Genomic DNA, 16024 nt, shown 5'->3' on the forward strand with positions numbered 1-16024 from the left:
CATCTTATTTTACATTTTTAAAACTTGCAAACAAAAGGTTCAGTATTGAAAAATATAATTTTTGTATTTTAATTAAGTGAATTATTTTGGCAAAAGTACTTATAATATTTTAATCTAAAACATGATAAGTTTGATTTTGGTGGAAATTATAGTTTAAGAATTCAGTGGGTGAAAATTGTTGGTTATCCAAACCTTGGGTGGAATATAAAAAGTTTTCTCATGGAGTAAATCTTAGGGAGGTAGGTTGATATTAACAAAACATACTCATAGGCAAAGTTTATGCCATTAAGAAAATAATTTTTATTTGATTTCCCTTTTCTCCTTTTCTTTTCTCATGATTTTCTCCGTTAAAAAAAAACAGAGGCAAATAATGTGACGAGAAGCTTATACGGCACACAAGTGGACCGTTTCTTGTTGTCTTCGACAGCTAAGGCAGTTAAATTCATCCCATATTCATTCTCCAGGTCGAGGTAAAAAGCTTTCTCCTTTGAAATTATTTCTCACCTTCAACATGGTTACGAGCAGGAAAGATTCGTAGAAGGAGAGAAAAATGTTCTACTCACGGAATTTTCTATCGAGAAAAGGCCCTCTAGGCTCCATATGGGTTGCTGCTTACTGCTTCAAAAGGCTTAAAAAAACTCAAGTTTTTCAGACTGACATTTCTTCCTCTGTTGGTCAGTTTTACCTTTTTCAACTCTCGGTTTTTGTCTTCTTATTTGTTTTTTTTTTTTTGGCTAGAATGGGAGAACATGATACTAAAGTTTTCGTTTTTATTGACATGGTTTCGTTGAAATAAGTGATTTCTTTGTGCATCTCTTTTTGGTGCCTTTTCTCTTGTTTTCCTTTTATCATAACAAAGCAAAAGCAAAGAGTCATAGAAATTTTATTTGTAATTTGTTTAAGTTCATTCTGTTTGAAGATGAATGTATGTAGGAATTGCTTGGAGAATGAACTTATACATTATTTAAGATATTTTGGTTGCTTGTCAGTTGTATGATACCGTATGGTTATTCTGTGTATATGGCTTAATTAACTTAAAAATCATCCGGGTTTGTGATTTTCTTTTCTTTTTTTAAAATCGATTTGTGTTTCTTTGTTTTTAAGTACACTGGTTCTCTGTGTGTCCCTCGGCCGCTATTCTGAATCTTCTAGCGGTGGTTCTTCAGACACGGTGGCCTCACGTCAGTTTTTTAAGCTGAAGTATTGTTAAATTGAATATTTGGCATCATAGATTGCTGGTCTAAAATTGGGAATTAGGGCTTTTTACATGGACATATATTTTTGTATAGTTATCCATCATATATATTAGAGTGGGCCTGAGTTTTTTTTTTTTCTTTTTTCCCTCTTTGCTTTGTAATGGCAAAATGTGGCTTTCTAAGTCATAATTTTTATCATTTTCTTACATTTTCTACATGAGTGTAAGGTATACTAATTGGGTAAAGGTTTTCTATTAGCAGCTTTGGGTTAAAATTTTGCCAAATGTGACTATGGAGTTTCAATTGATCTATCATGGACCACTTGTTGCTTCTCAATGGTGGAAAAGGTGGTTTTCATGTCTCTTGTTGATGACTGTGGTCTTTCATAGAATAACTGAATGCAAATAGAAATAGATAACTGTATTAGATAGTATAAATGAAAAATAATAATAATAATAGAAGTTATAATTTTTGTTTTGTTTTCGAAAAAAAATAATGCCTTCAGCTGCGCATGTACTCTTATGCCTTTTGAGTTGTCAAATGTACCATTGGACCTGGACTCAACTTGACTGGCTGATACAATCAAATTTTCACACCGAGGTTTGATTTTCTGCTGAAACATTTGCATTTAGTTGTTGCTTTTGGTTGATTCAGAATGAATAAAAGAATATATGGAAAACCAAAGCTCTACAATTTTTAAAAGGCAGTAATAATCTGCTATTTGAATTCTCAAACACTTTAGTTATCTTGAAAGCAATGTGTTGGAGTCATCACCTTCAGAATGCTGTTTGGGTGAAATAAATTGCTTGACACTTGTATAAGTCAATCAGTGATTAATTATATAGAAATGCAGGAAATGTAAAATGCCCCTCAAAGCACTGCAGAAAAGTTCTGAAGGCATAATGAATTAAGTATTTTGAAAGATGGTGACCGCCAAAACTTCTGGATTGTGTTCTATCAGTGAGAATTTAGCTCACATCTTACCATGCAATTTTTTGTTTTTATGAGTTTAGATTATTGCCAACTTTTTTTGTAGCCTAAATTTTCTTATTCCACTTTACCTTTCCCCTTTATTTATTTATTTCTGTTTTTCTTTGCAGATGAGATTTTGCAAAATGAATTTGATGCTGTGACATATAGAGTTTTGGCATACCTTCTTCTTGGTTTGGTCAGGATATACTCCAAAAAAGTTGAATTTCTGTTTGATGAATGCAATGATGTGTTAATTAAGATTAATGACTTTTTGGTTGGTGAAAAAGGCAAGTCATGGAAAGGAAACTCGCGTTTACCATTATATGCTATTACTGTACCAGACAGGTTTGAGCTTGATGCTTTTGATCTGGAGATTATTGAAGATGTTGGTCGGTAAGCTAATCTAGTTACAAAATCAAGTGTTGTTAGTCTTTCGCATTTCTTGTACTTATTTTTAACATTACTTCTGTCGTTTTCTCAGAGAGAATGTGATGGCTCTTGAAGAAATCACACTTAAAGGTATTGAAATTTTTTTAAATCCTGTCTTATTGCATTTGACCTGTTTCTCTTTTTATGTAATTTGTCATATAATGAACAGATGGAGCCTCAAAAGCAGTAGAAATGCAGAAGTACTCTCTGGGAAAGGTACATGTAAATTTATACGCTTGTTTAGAGTGTTAAAGCTTTTATATATTTTACTTTCGGTTTAACTTTCTACTGTATGTTGTTGGTTGATATGGACAAACATATATTTTTGTCTAAGATTATTTGAGAATAGGAAATTGGATGGTGTGTGTATTTTCTCTTTTCTTTTCAAATTTTGATTCCCTGGAGAATACCAAGAAATAAATTCAATTTGTACAGGCATTTTATCAACTCAATTTAACTGACCATAATTCGGTCACCTGAGATCTTTATTTTTTGGCTTATTTAATTCCAAAATTTGGTTTAATCTTACCCAATATTAGAGTTATTATAAAATTAAAGCTAATTAACAAACCATGTGTAAATATTTGTTCTACAGTTAAATGCCATTGAAATGGTTGTCAGTTCTGTGCCCTGATTTCAATTTTTTTGTTGAATACTTGTATGAAAGGGCCCAACAATCATTTGAAAAGTCTGTCATGTCACCCGTACTTGTGTGGCCGAATTTAGCCATTGGGCTTGTCACATGAATTGTACACTTGCTCATCCTGCTTTATACTGCAATTAATTAACAGGTTTAGGGTTTTGCCCCTTTTCAGCATTTGAACATCAGATCTCTCTGTTAAAGAGGGTCTGATACCATTTTTACTAGCTATTAATCTCAGAATCTTGAGCTTATAAAAATGGCTTACTGGTAACATTCCAACTCTCCAAGTTTCAAATAAGATGTGTACTTACTAGTTATTATAAGTTTGCAGTATCCTTTTGAGGACCTTCTTGCCTGCCATGACACTTTTTCCACTGATCATCTTCCAGCTGAAGAGTATGTACCAAATTTAATTTGTTGTGCATCCTGTATTTTGTTTGTTTCAGACCAAGTGCTTCTTATGATTTCTTCTCTCTCCTTTTTGAAATGCCATTTTCAGCAACTTAAAAGGAAGCATGGGGAAGCTTCAAGGCAATATATTCCGTCTTGAAGAACGGGTAAACCTGGATACATTTTCTGTGACTGAAGGAGATGCTTCAAACCCTATCATACCATTTGGAGAGCAGGCTTTAGAAATCACACAGTCAGAGAATGAAGTGCAAGGAGATCTCGGCTCAGAGATGCTTCTGGATGAGAGGTTCCATGAAGTTGGAGAAGAACCTCTAGACCTTATTAATTTATATGGTGAAGACCGTCAATCTGATGGAGTGCTGACAGATCTTCCAGGTTTGCCTCAGTTGGAAAAAGAGACGTGCTTGGCTAGTAATGAAGACAATAATTTATGTAACTTACAAGCAAGCACGGAGAAGCTTCTAGACCAGGCATTGTGTGTAGAAGTATCTGTAGATGTTGAAATGTTTAGTAGGTCTAAGGAACCTTTAGAATTAATCAAATCATCTGCTGAAGACCATCCATTGGATGGAGAGCTGACAAGTCTTCCAGGTTCGGCACAGTTGGCAAAAGAGTCATCCTTGGTTGTAAGTGAAGACAGTAATTTAAGTAACTTACAAGCAAGCACAGAGAAGCTTCTGGACCAGAGATCGTGTCAAGAAGTATCTGTAGATATTGAAATGTTTAGTAGGTCAAAGGAACCTTTGGAATTAATTAAGTCATCTGGTGAAGTGCATCACTCTAATGCAGAGCTGATGAAGTCCAAGGAAATGTCATTGCCAGGAAATGATAAATGTCAGTTAATAAAGAGAAAGGATCCACTGTCAATTACAGTGGATGCAACTCAATCCAAGTTCCTTAATGCTCCAGGTAAAAGAGGACTTTAATCATATGATTCTCTTAATCGATTAGAAAGATATTTGTTAAATTTTTTATTTTCATGCCCTACCTAAAGAGGGTGTGATCAAGATCTCAATTTGCTGAGCTGCAGAATATCAGGTTCCCCATTTAATCAGATTGGCATATCGATTTCATGTAATGACTTGTAAAGTTTAACTGCCTTCTTAGTTTTTAACTAGATTCTCCTACTTATTTTTCCTTTAAGTACAGGAGTTAGTACACCAGGGCCTATGGTTGTTCACACCCCAGCAACTAAGGAGCGTGCTCAGATTTCGAAAAGAAGAAAATGTTGCTTTGATGATGTTACAGTGTTTCCCAATCAGTAAGTAAATGCTGTCCTTATTTAACTAAGTGAACAACTCTCAGCTGCTAACCTGTAGATGATCAACATGGTTTGATAATGGTTGCATGACATTAGCAATTGTAAACAGCTACTTAGATGAGATGCCCAAGACTGCTGCCATGTATTATTATTATAATAATTTTATTCCTTCTATTTGGCAAGATTAATGTCAAATTTCTTTCATGGCTTATGTTAAATACTTTTCTTTGCTTTTTTTTTTAATCCTTTTTTCCTGTAAGTCATTTGGGAAAGGACTTTATGTGATGATTTAAACTGAGTAGTGAATCTTTTTACATTTGTGTGACGTGGAGCTCGGTATTTGAAGATATAAAATTAACTGCTACTGGATTAAGGCCTAAAGAGTATTGCATTGTAGATCTAATGGGGCAGTGGCTCAGTGTTTATCTGATAAATAATAGTGAAATTAATCTATGGCATTATATTATTAGGGGGTGAAAAGTGAATAAATAAAGCGAACTAAAATAAATGATGTAACAGCCATGCATCATTACCACTTCAGTTTATCTGAAAAGAGTTTTAATAGGTAGTTTGTATGTGTATTATTATCTGATATTTCTTGCAGACATCTCATTTTCAATGCAACTGATCCTGAAGGATACACACATTTTGTTAGATGTCCATGTTTGAATTACTCCTATGAGCATATTCTTCTTATTATTGAGTAAAGCGAGGACCCTAGTTAATAATCTCATTATCTTAGCAATTGTAAAATGTATGATGTTTTCTGTTTGACCTCTGTAGTCTAATCAGGCAACATATAGAAGATGCAAGTGACTTGGTCTCGAAACGGAGAAAAGTTCATACTGGTCTCACTGCCTGGAAAGCCTTGCGGATATCTGATCTTTCACGGGGTTTCTCCATTCCTTTGCTGCCTTGTAAGTAAATTTAATATTTGCTCTCCCCTCTACTGGTTGTATTTTTGCTAACCCTTCTTTTGCAGGTATTTCTTCAGAACTTAAATCCCTTTTTTGCCAAGAGAGATTGAAGGTTGCAGGGATTGCTGAAACAGTGGAGGCTTTAGAACCAGAATGTCCTGCTGTTGGTATATCAATGGAGCGACTGGCTCTTGCTCCAGAAACACCTGAGGCTAAATCTTTAAAGCAAATGGTTGTTGCCCCAGAAACACCTGCAGCTAGATCTATAGAGAAAATGGTTGTTGCTCCAGAAACAGCTATGTCTAGATCTTTGGAGCAAATTGCTCCAGAAACAACTACAGCTAGATCTTTGGAGCAAATTGCTCCAGAAACACCTACAGCTAGATCTTTAGAGCAAATTGCTCCAGGAACACCTACAGCTCGATCTTTAAAGCAAATAGTTGTTGATCCTGAAACACCTAGCAGATCTGAACAGATGCCTGTTGCTTCAGAAATACCCATATTACAGTTAGTGGCTTCAACACCATCTGATACTCCAGGAAGCCTCAAAGATTCTCGCTCAGATACAGTAAAACCTGCTCAGTCATTTCAGATTACGGAGGAGCCGTCGTCAAGCAAGGATCAAGGATTCAACCCCATTTTGATGATCGAGGTAAAGAAATTAAGCAAGCTTTATTGTTATGATGCTTTTCTTTAAAGAGGCAGTAAATGCTGTTATTGCATATAGGCTGAGCTGTATATTACTTATGCTTGCATAGATTTGTAATTGTATATTACTTATTTTTGGCCCTTTCTTATAAACTCTTGGGATTAGTAATGTCCCAAGATGGTTGTGGAGCTTGGTTCCCCATACAAAGCAAGTTGAGCTTGTAATGTGGTTGGATCCTTCCACATCTCAAGTCTATTAATATGTTATACACACCAGTGGGTATGTCAACACTTAAACTACTATTGTTCAAGCCTTTCCTATTAACTTAACTTTTGAGATCGGTCATATTTCCATATTTTGTATTCAGGATTGTTTTTTAACAAGTGACTATTTGCTGAGGTATTAACTATTCTTTATATAAATTATCTAGTTGTGATAAGATTGACTTTAACTAAGTTTGTTCTCAGTCAGCATGTGCAATATTGATGCCGTCTTCCAAATTTAACTGCTGTTTCATTACATAGTCTTTAGTTGTTTAGAATTGCAATTTAGTGAATTTTTCCCCTTTTACTGTTTATGGAAACGTAGAGTATTGCTGTAGTTATTTGTTCATTTATCTTGACCTATTTCAGGAAGCAAATTTTTTTGACGATGATGACCATGAACTGCGTAAGCAACCTTTTTTTTTGGCTACTTAGCAGTAACCTTGTAAATCATGTTAGATAGCATATTTTGCTTTGTTTCTTCATTCTTATCTGAATTTCATATTGATTGCAGATGAATTCTCTGCTAGAACCAGGTAAGATGAGTAGCCTGTTAGGCTACTGCAATCATCACTTTTGGTTCATATGTAAATCTCAATGCTTGTTCTCTTCGAATTTGTTGAATTTGTGGTTGTACAGAATGGTGGCTGGGTACTTGCATAGAAGCTTTCTGTACCACAAGAATAGAAGTGAGGATGAAGCAGTTAATTTTTTTCATCTTTCGGAAGGAAAAACCAAGAAAGAAAGTGCAAGGCTTTTTTATGAGATACTAGTATGTTCTGTTTGTGTTTTTGAATGCTTTCTGTTTGGTTCATAGGGATTGATTTGTCCTTCAGCAGAGCCCCTACTTTTTGACTACTTATTTATGCTTTGAAATTGTTTAATTGTTTTACAATCCGAATATAGATATGTTATATTTGATTTTGAGAAACTAATATTTCACTCAAAATTTGCTTTGAGCTATTTGACGCGTATATGAAAAGCAGGTGCTGAGAAACTTAAAAACATGTTTTCAAGTTATTGGACCTGGCACAATTTGAGATTTTGATAATACAAATTTGTTTTCTGATTTCTTATTATGAAACATGTCTTATTATTGTTATATATTTATTTTTCTATATGAATGTTACTAAACAAAGTTTCTTTCTTAGAAAAGGAGATCCACAATTCAACGTTCTTCCATGTTGATCATAGTGGAAATATCTGTTCTCTATCCTTTTTCTTCTGTTTGTCTTCTGCAGATTGAAAGACTTATGGGGTCTATTATTTTTCATTTCAATTAGAACTTTCAGTTTCAGGATTTTATTGTGAAAAGTTAGCAAATTCTTCAACTCATCCCTCTGTTACCATTGTGATACTAAGAGAAAGTTGACCTAGTTGAAAATTTGGTCTAGATATATCTTTCTAAGTTTTTCATGTTCAATCATATGCTTTTTGATTGTTGTTGAAAAAGAACCTTGTCCAGCTCCAGCCTCCCAAAATATGTTAAAATTTTTCTTTCTTAAATGTTTTTCAAAACCCACAATGCTGTTTATATTACCACTTTGCAGGTGCTGAAAAGTAAGGGGTTTGTGGATGTGAGGCAGGATGAAGCTTATGGTGACATTCTTGTCCAAAAAGTTCCGCAATGGGACCAAAGTTATGAAGCTGTCTGTCTGTAAATCTGCCAAGTGCCTGAGTTTTAAGTGTACAGAAAGAGAATTCTTATAGATGAGATCCTTAACATGTTAGATTAGAGAGTAATGGGATGTAGTTTTAGTTTCCTTTGTAAATTTTGGGAGTGAAGCGAAAATGTTTGACTGTTGACAACAAGGTGTTGTTTTGTAGATTAGTCTAAACATTAAATCAGTAGTGGGATGTAGTTTTAATCTTGAAAATTTTTCTTATATCAATATTTGATTTTTTTTTTTAATTTTTTTCTGGAAACGTGAGATTTTGATATGAAAAATTGTTTAGTGTAAGCAGTTGTGCCAGTTTCAAGATAGCTCATAAATAGAAATCTTCAAGACTTCTTGGGAAGTCTTATTGGTCCCTAATTTTTAACTGAAGTCTTCCTTTTGCAGTTGACATTCATAGCTGATGTAATTTTTTCTGACAGACATATGCAGACAGAAATGAACCACCAGAATTTATCTCTGGAAGGATGACTGGAATTTATTATTCTGTTTGACAGAATCCTCTCTCTCTCTCTCTCTCTCTCTCTCTCTCTCTCTCTATATATATATATATATATATATATGAGCTCAGGGCTTCTAATTTGATATCAACCATGAAAGGGAAAACTGTTGAGGCCGAAGGAGCACAGTGAAAAAAAAAAAAAAGCAATAAGCAAATTTTTGAGCAATCGCGCTGCAAGTTTTTTTATAAGGTTGGATTTGAGTTGAACTGAACTTGAATTTATCTTAGTTTGAGTTTAACTCGATTTGAATAAGTTGAATTCTTTTAAAATTAAGTTTGAGTTTTGCTTAATTTGAGGAGAGTTGAACTTAAGTTTGGTTCGATTTTGGGTTTTAGTATCAAGCCTAAGCTTTAAGTTTAACTTGAATCAAAATGAATTATATTAATGTGTATTAATTAATACAAAATTTTTGGCATTTTTGAATCGAGCTCTCTCGGGCTTGTGAGTTTAATGAATTGGATCACCTTAAGTTTGAGTTCAAATTCAATAATACAATACCTCGTGTTTAAGCAACTTGTTTTCAATTTGATTGAATCGAGTTAATTTGATTTATATCCATCTCTAATTTCCCTAAAAAGTTGAGTGCTTTGATATTTAATGTGAGCTTAATTTAATAAAATCAATATTGAAGGTATACATAAATAAAAAATTATTTTATTAAAAAAAGGTCAAGACTATTTTCCGCTTTGACAAGTCATTTTATATAATTTTTTTTATTATCTCTTTTTTTAATCTTATTTTCCAATTTTCTCTTTCCCCTCTCTTGTTCTTATTATTTTTATTTATTTTTTTCATATTTTATATTTTCCCTTTTTAAGTTTTGGGTAAATTATAAATTTAAAATTTTTAGTTGTGCTAATAAATTTTCAAGAGGGTTTTAAAAATTTTAAAAAGTTTGAGAGTATTTTTGAAATTTTTAAAATTTTCATATACCCCTTAATATATTTAAAAATTACAGTTACATCTTCAAAGAATTGATCAAAACGTAACATTTTAAAGTTGGTTTAGAGTTTTGATACTATTTAAAAGCTTAAATTATAAATTTTTAAATTGATAATATAATATTTATATTAAGTGTTAATAACGGTTTTGTAATTTTAATAAATAAGTAAAATAATTATTTTCAGAAAAATCAAACAAATTCACTAATAAAAATAAAAAATAAGTAAAAATTTATTTTTTTAAAACTTAAAACATAAAAATTTACCATTTAATCAAACCTTGGCCGGAAATATTTATTTGAAAAAAAAAAACAACACACGCACAACTCGAGTTGGAACAATACATTATTGTGCATATCTTTTAAAAAAATTCCAAAGGGCTTAGAATTGGAGCTTGGGCTTTTGAATTTCGGCAACTTGCAGCCCAAAGTTTAGATCCACAGTCCGAAACTCAAAAACCGGTTTGCTTTGAAAGCATTCAGCAGCATTCGTCTTCTTTCCCAGAAACAAAACCCTACTCTCGAGGTTTTTCACTGTCAGTCTTAACCTTTTTTTTTTGGGTAGTTTTAATTCGTTTTTAGTTTTATGTTTGGATTTAGCTTTTGCTTATCTTGTCTGTGATTGGTAGGTGATTGATTTGTGTTTAAATGCAAAGCAATAACAATGGCGAATCAAGCAGCCGCATCTTTTAATGGCAACTTAAAGGCAATTTTATTTTCTTTCATTCATCTCTATGTATTTCTATTTTTTTCTTATATTTTTCAGTTTTTTTATATTTCATCATTGGAATCATAAATTAGACCTTTCACTGCAGTGCTTGCAAAATGTTTGTTAAGTGACCAAACGAGTCCGTGTATCAGTCAAATATAGTTTAATGGAGAATTTAGACGAAGTTTATTTTCTGATTGCTTGTATAGGATGCTATAATATGCATTCAACATATATTTTAATCAATAAAGGAAAGCGCCTTTTTTCCCTAAATTATGCAGAAAGCACTTGCTGGTATCAAGCGTATTAATCTGGAAGGTCTACGATGGAGAGTTTTCGATGCCAGAGGCCAGGTTGGATATGCCACTCATTTTCTTTTGATATGCTAGTGTTTCTTAGAGAATAGATAATCTGCATACCAGTTGTTTTTGTTGGAACGTTCATGTTTTGTATTTCTGAACTTTAAGACTGATGTTTGGTGAAGGTAACTTCTAAGTGAATTGGCTTATTTGTTGAGCAAACTAGGCAAACAGAGAGCAGATCGAAGTTTTGCTGAAGCAACTGGTTTCTTAATAAATAATGTGCTGATATGTTCACAATCCTACAGGATTTTAATTGTTTCATATTGTATTATAAGTTATGAAGTGTGTGAAAGATAATTGTAATCCGCATTCTATGTAGGTCCTTGGGAGATTAGCAGCTCAGATATCTACTGTGATACAAGGCAAGGATAAGCCCACCTACACTCCTAATCGTGATGATGGGGATCTGTGCATTGTGATTAATGCAAAGGATATAGAAGTTACTGGGAGAAAACTTACGGATAAGTTCTATCGCTGGCATACTGGGTAATTTTAACGGATCTGAGACAAGTATTTGGTTTATATTATATGTCAATTTGACATTCTTTTAGTTGAGTTTGGAGAACTGTAAGTGAATGCTTATTAAGTGGCACAGAGAAATGAAATATCAGCTGATTTATCGAATTTGCCAATGCAAAAGCAAATGTGTGTGGTTTCATTCATGTAGTTTCTGAGTTCTACTTTCTTTTTCTCTGTCTTAGTGTTTATCTGTATTCCTTAGGTATGTAGGCAACCTCAAGGAAAGGAGTTTAAAGGACCAGTTGGCCAAGGACCCTACAGAGGTTATTCGCAAAGCTGTCCTGCGCATGCTTCCGAGAAATAAGTTGCGTGATGTAAGTATAATAGCTAACGCATTAGATGAAGTACCTTTTTCTCATTTTTTAAAATGGTTTTTTATTGTGCTTTGGTTGATTCTTGATTTGCACTCTAATTTTACTGCTTTAATTGAGTATACTATGCCTGTATGGTTTGGGTCTGGCTACCAAGACCCTTGAAAATCGTTAACTTTGTGATCCAGTACTTAAGTTATGTACTTGAATTGGTATGTAACAAAAATGAGTTTCTCTTGGTTTATCCTTGTGGAGAATAAGTATTGTGGCATTTTCATTTGAATACTTAAGAAAGTGATGCATAATCTTCAACCTTCACGTTATGTATCCTAACTTTATCACGGACAGAGTTCTTTTATGGATTAAGCATGTGGTATACCACTAAGATTACCCAGTTGACTCTTTGGATCGACGTTCTCTAATAATTATTAATATCCATGCTATCTGAGTTTCACACAGTTACAAGTGTTTGTGTGCATTCCTATTTCAGGGGTACAATGAGGATGTGCTGTATTTTATCTTTTTTCCTATTGGTGAAAGTACAGTTATGTGAGTTTGTATGCTAATTGTGCACATACTGACATGCTGCTTTTGCCTCAATATTTGGTTTAGGCAGAATTAGATTTTATAAATAATGTTATTGTTGTGGATGCAGGATAGAGATCGAAAACTTAGAATATTTCCTGGAAGTGAGCACCCTTTTGGTGACCGGCCTCTTGAACCATTTGTCATGCCACCTCGAAAAGTTAGAGAAATGCGACCTCGTGCAAGACGAGCCATGATTCGAGCTCAGAAAAAGGCTGAGCAGCAACAACAGGAGGCTGCCAATAATACAGGAAAAGGCAAAAAGAGAGAAGTTGAAACAGTTATGGGCACATGAAAGGCCTTGGTCCTTGGAGCTTTTACTTGCTTCTCTAATGGGGAAAACATCCCGAGTCTGTACGTAACCAGGCAAAAATTCAGGGATTATCTAATGTTCGTAAGGGCTGTGGCATGCATGGTTTTTGTAATTTATTTAGGTCTCTAAATTTTAAGAAAAGTTAGGACAGGAATATTGAGTTTTGCTCCTCAGAATTTAAAGTGGTCGAACAATTTTTGGAATAACCCTGTAGGGAGTCTCTATTGAAGTATTTCGTTTCTTTTCTTTTTAAAAGCAATGCATTCAGTATTCAATCGCTGTTTCCTGTAATCCTATAATTATAGTGTGACAAAGTTCTAAAGGTTCATAGAAATATGTTATTTCTGCTATTACTGAAGGGAAGACTTGAAAATTTTTAACATAAAGCATACAAAACCCTGACTACCATCTCACTCTTATGTGAATTGGTTGCAACATCCTTATATAAGCTTCTCCCGTGATGGATAACACCTAAGAAGCTACGACTTAAGTTGTTTTAATGCAAGTGTTCTCTCCTTTTTTTTCTTTCCCCATTTGGGTGACAAGGTTGTAAATCAAAAATTTAATCTTGAAATGATAGATATTTGCGTCCTTGTAATATTTGGAATTTCATTTTTTTGTCGTTGAAGCTACTTCTTAGAAACAGCTTTAATGGAAACTAAATATCTAAAACTCTAGAGTAGTCACTGGATTTGAGATTCCACATGCTTGGTGCGGTAGGGTTAATCCCAAAGTAACACTCATTACCAAAACAATAAAAAAATTGCCTAAAACCATACAGGCTTTAGGCTATATGATATATAGTAATTGAATCGTATATCGTATCGTATATTTAATATTTAATTTTTCATATCATATATTAAGTATTATATTGTATAATACAATTTTTAAAAAATAAAATAATAAAATATTAATAAAACAATAAATAATTTATAATTAAAACATCATCATTTTAGAAAATATCACACACTTCTAAAAATTTAAATTTTTTCATATACATCCTTATTATATTGTTATTTTTTCTAAAAAGATGTATTGATTTGTATCAATAATATCTATTGTATTATAAAAAATGTATTATATCATATCGTATGATATATTTACTGTATCGTATTAATTCAACACACTTTATGATACATATCGTTTTTCACCTCGATCGTATTGTAAGATACGTATGATATATAATAGGATCTTGATACCCATAATTGGATGATTTCAAGCTCACAAGTATAAAAATGTCACGGAACTCATATGAGAGGTAAACCATTTTATAAACACACAATGATACACCAGAATAGCAAATTTTAGTTTAGCTGTTGACAAGTAACCTACAGTTTTATCCTGCAGAAAAAAACCCCTAAGCAAAATAAAGTGCTTTGTGATCCGCAAACACAGTATTTCTCTTCTCCCGGCTAATCCAAAAGTAATTACTGAAATTCTAATCACCTGATGATCCATCCTCATCTTCTTCATGCTCTGCCACAACTTTCTCTATAGAACTCCTCCAAACTCCATCAATCACAATTTTTCTTGATGGATCACTTCCATTCTGACCATCATTTAACACAGGATCTGATTGACAAAGAACTAATGCAACGCCTGGATTTTAGGGAAGCTAAAAGGAAAGCAAATTAAGTTTAATTTACTTTTTTTAAGAAAACGAAGGTCATGAACAGAGTAGGAGTTCACAATGAAAGAGGCTAGAAAGCAAAAATTCAAGCTCATTTCTGTTGGGAAAAACAAAATAAGGGAGCTGCAAAGATGGTGAGTTTTAAGTACTAAGCCATGGCAGGATCTGCTCGATGATATATCATATAAATTATTACCCAGGTTAAGACACCTATGGCATACATCAAACTTCAACAGGCAATATATGAGCTTGGATTAAGGGCAAGGATCAGAACACCAACATTTTCCCCTTTTTCAAGTACATAGTTCAGGAAAAAATAATTGAGTGGAAAATTACTATCCGAAACACATGAAGCAGCAAAGTTAATCTACAATAATGAGCCTAAATATGATTTCAACATTTACAATCAGTAAAGCATGTTGACCGCGCAAATAGTAAATCAGGACAAATTTCAAACAAATCGGTGAAAGAAGTTAAAGCATTCTTCATAAAATTTTGAACTCAATATGTGTCACATAACTACTTTTTTGAATTTCAGTATGCCATCTAAAAGACATTAACGTTCCAAATTTGGCCAATTAGGATCCCAAAAACTTATTTCTACCAATATGATTGAAAATTTTCCCATGCCAAAAATAAATATCCAATTTGTAAGGTGGGTTGACAATTGGAAATCAACAAATGTTAACAGGTCAGAAAAGGTAAAATGAAAGACAGGTTCTAAATGACATGACTGAGATTCCGCACCTACCTAGAGAATGCTCATGAGAAAATTATAAAAATAGAATGATGCAAATGTTCCTCATGACAAATGAATAAATTGAGATAATGTGAATAGAGGCAGCAAAGCTCTTTGAAATTAAAAAAGCATTGAAGGAAAGCTGTGAAGTGAACTTATATATATGGACCCTCAGGTGTGCATCTCCGGCCAAAACTATGCAAACCCACGTAATTTGCTTTGATGGCAACATTGTTGTAAACCAATAGGGTAGGAAGGCTACAATCTGTCGATATTATTTTAACAAATTTTGTTGCTGGGTATTTTCTTGCCAATTCTTCCAAGCATTGCATCAGCAGCCTGCACTCTGGAAATCTATTTGGGAAATCAGGAAAAGGAATATGTGTGTGTAAATATATACATGAAAGAGTTGGATTAACATTGGTTTGGGCAACATTGAAAAAGTCTGATTTTAAAAGATTCTATATCCTTCCTTGTAGAGGATCACAATAACCCAAACATCAGAAGGGGCTTGAGAAACCTCTCCTACAAAATCTGATCCTGAAATTAGCATCACTGAATTTCGAAAGCTTAGCTGCTTCTCTCATCTCAGATAATCCCTTTTTCCCATCAACATAAGCCAATTTTCACTACATTACTGAAGACTAACAAAATTCTCGACCAGCAAAATCAACCATCCAAAACAACGCTGTTAAAACAGAATAAACGGCTAAAAATTTAACCATATAGTATTTGAACAGATCCCAGATAAAAAATGGAACCTGTATTCTTCAAGAAAGCGGTCATCTTCAAGATTGGGATCGTCATCCAACTCTTCGAGCTCTTCTTCCGTTTTCTGGAGAAGCGAGTCTTGGTGAGGTGCCGGTTCGAAAGGAGGTGGCTTGACGGCGAGGAGAGGAACTCCATCACTGTTGTTATTATTTTTATTATGATTTTCTTTTTCTTCTACCTTTCGATTTTAGTGATCATAAAAGAAAGCCTTAATGAGCCCAAATT

At 33.5% G+C, this 16024-nt stretch overlaps 2 protein-coding genes and 1 long non-coding RNA gene across 10 annotated transcripts; 2 read left to right on the forward strand and 1 right to left on the reverse strand.

The window, feature by feature from the left end:
* Nucleotides 1-303: 303 nt before the first annotated feature.
* LOC123223866 (sister chromatid cohesion 1 protein 2) lies at nt 304-8653 on the forward strand. Of its 7 annotated transcripts, none has more exons than XM_044647304.1 (15): nt 1492-1543; nt 1702-1796; nt 2050-2156; nt 2297-2561; nt 2650-2687; nt 2767-2813; nt 3572-3636; nt 3740-4560; nt 4801-4912; nt 5696-5829; nt 5895-6481; nt 7111-7147; nt 7256-7277; nt 7381-7513; nt 8292-8653. In XM_044647304.1, the coding sequence occupies exons 3-15, from the start codon at nt 2120-2122 to the stop codon at nt 8400-8402; spliced, it is 2409 nt and encodes an 802-aa protein (XP_044503239.1). In that variant the 5' UTR covers nt 1492-1543; nt 1702-1796; nt 2050-2119; the 3' UTR covers nt 8403-8653. The 7 variants fall into 7 exon arrangements, with proteins under 7 accessions (XP_044503237.1, XP_044503241.1, XP_044503240.1 ...); XM_044647308.1 differs by lacking the exon at nt 2050-2156 and having other exon boundaries at nt 1513-1543; nt 2297-2364; nt 2456-2561; XM_044647306.1 differs by lacking the exons at nt 1702-1796; nt 2050-2156 and adding an exon at nt 538-674 and having other exon boundaries at nt 1458-1543.
* A 1601-nt stretch (nt 8654-10254) lies between these two features.
* Nucleotides 10255-12950, forward strand: LOC123222637 (50S ribosomal protein L13). Of its 2 annotated transcripts, none has more exons than XM_044645503.1 (6): nt 10255-10386; nt 10490-10566; nt 10851-10922; nt 11251-11417; nt 11653-11764; nt 12417-12950. In XM_044645503.1, the coding sequence occupies exons 2-6, from the start codon at nt 10525-10527 to the stop codon at nt 12639-12641; spliced, it is 618 nt and encodes a 205-aa protein (XP_044501438.1). In that variant the 5' UTR covers nt 10255-10386; nt 10490-10524; the 3' UTR covers nt 12642-12950. The 2 variants fall into 2 exon arrangements, with proteins under 2 accessions (XP_044501438.1, XP_044501439.1); XM_044645504.1 differs by having other exon boundaries at nt 10266-10396.
* Nucleotides 12951-13911: 961 nt separating this feature from the next.
* LOC123222557 lies at nt 13912-15985 on the reverse strand. The gene is made up of 2 exons (XR_006503662.1): nt 15790-15985; nt 13912-15716 (listed from the first exon to the last, which is right to left on the reverse strand). It is a non-coding gene; the product is annotated as an uncharacterized LOC123222557 (long non-coding RNA).
* Nucleotides 15986-16024: the final 39 nt, after the last annotated feature.

This window comes from Mangifera indica, chromosome 8, assembly GCF_011075055.1.
Source record: "Mangifera indica cultivar Alphonso chromosome 8, CATAS_Mindica_2.1, whole genome shotgun sequence".
Classification (NCBI taxonomy): domain Eukaryota; kingdom Viridiplantae; phylum Streptophyta; class Magnoliopsida; order Sapindales; family Anacardiaceae; genus Mangifera; species Mangifera indica.

Coding starts and splice junctions, on each gene's coding strand:
- LOC123222637 (XM_044645503.1), top strand. CDS start 10,525: ATGGCGAATCAAGCAGCCGCATCTTTTAATGGCAACTTAAAG. Junction 10,567..10,850: donor CTTTTAATGGCAACTTAAAG/GCAATTTTATTT, acceptor TAAATTATGCAG/AAAGCACTTGCTGGTATCAA. Junction 11,765..12,416: donor CGAGAAATAAGTTGCGTGAT/GTAAGTATAATA, acceptor TTGTGGATGCAG/GATAGAGATCGAAAACTTAG.
- LOC123223866 (XM_044647302.1), top strand. CDS start 551: ATGTTCTACTCACGGAATTTTCTATCGAGAAAAGGCCCTCTAGGCTCC. Junction 7,278..7,380: donor GAATTCTCTGCTAGAACCAG/GTAAGATGAGTA, acceptor GTGGTTGTACAG/AATGGTGGCTGGGTACTTGC. Junction 7,514..8,291: donor GGCTTTTTTATGAGATACTA/GTATGTTCTGTT, acceptor ACCACTTTGCAG/GTGCTGAAAAGTAAGGGGTT.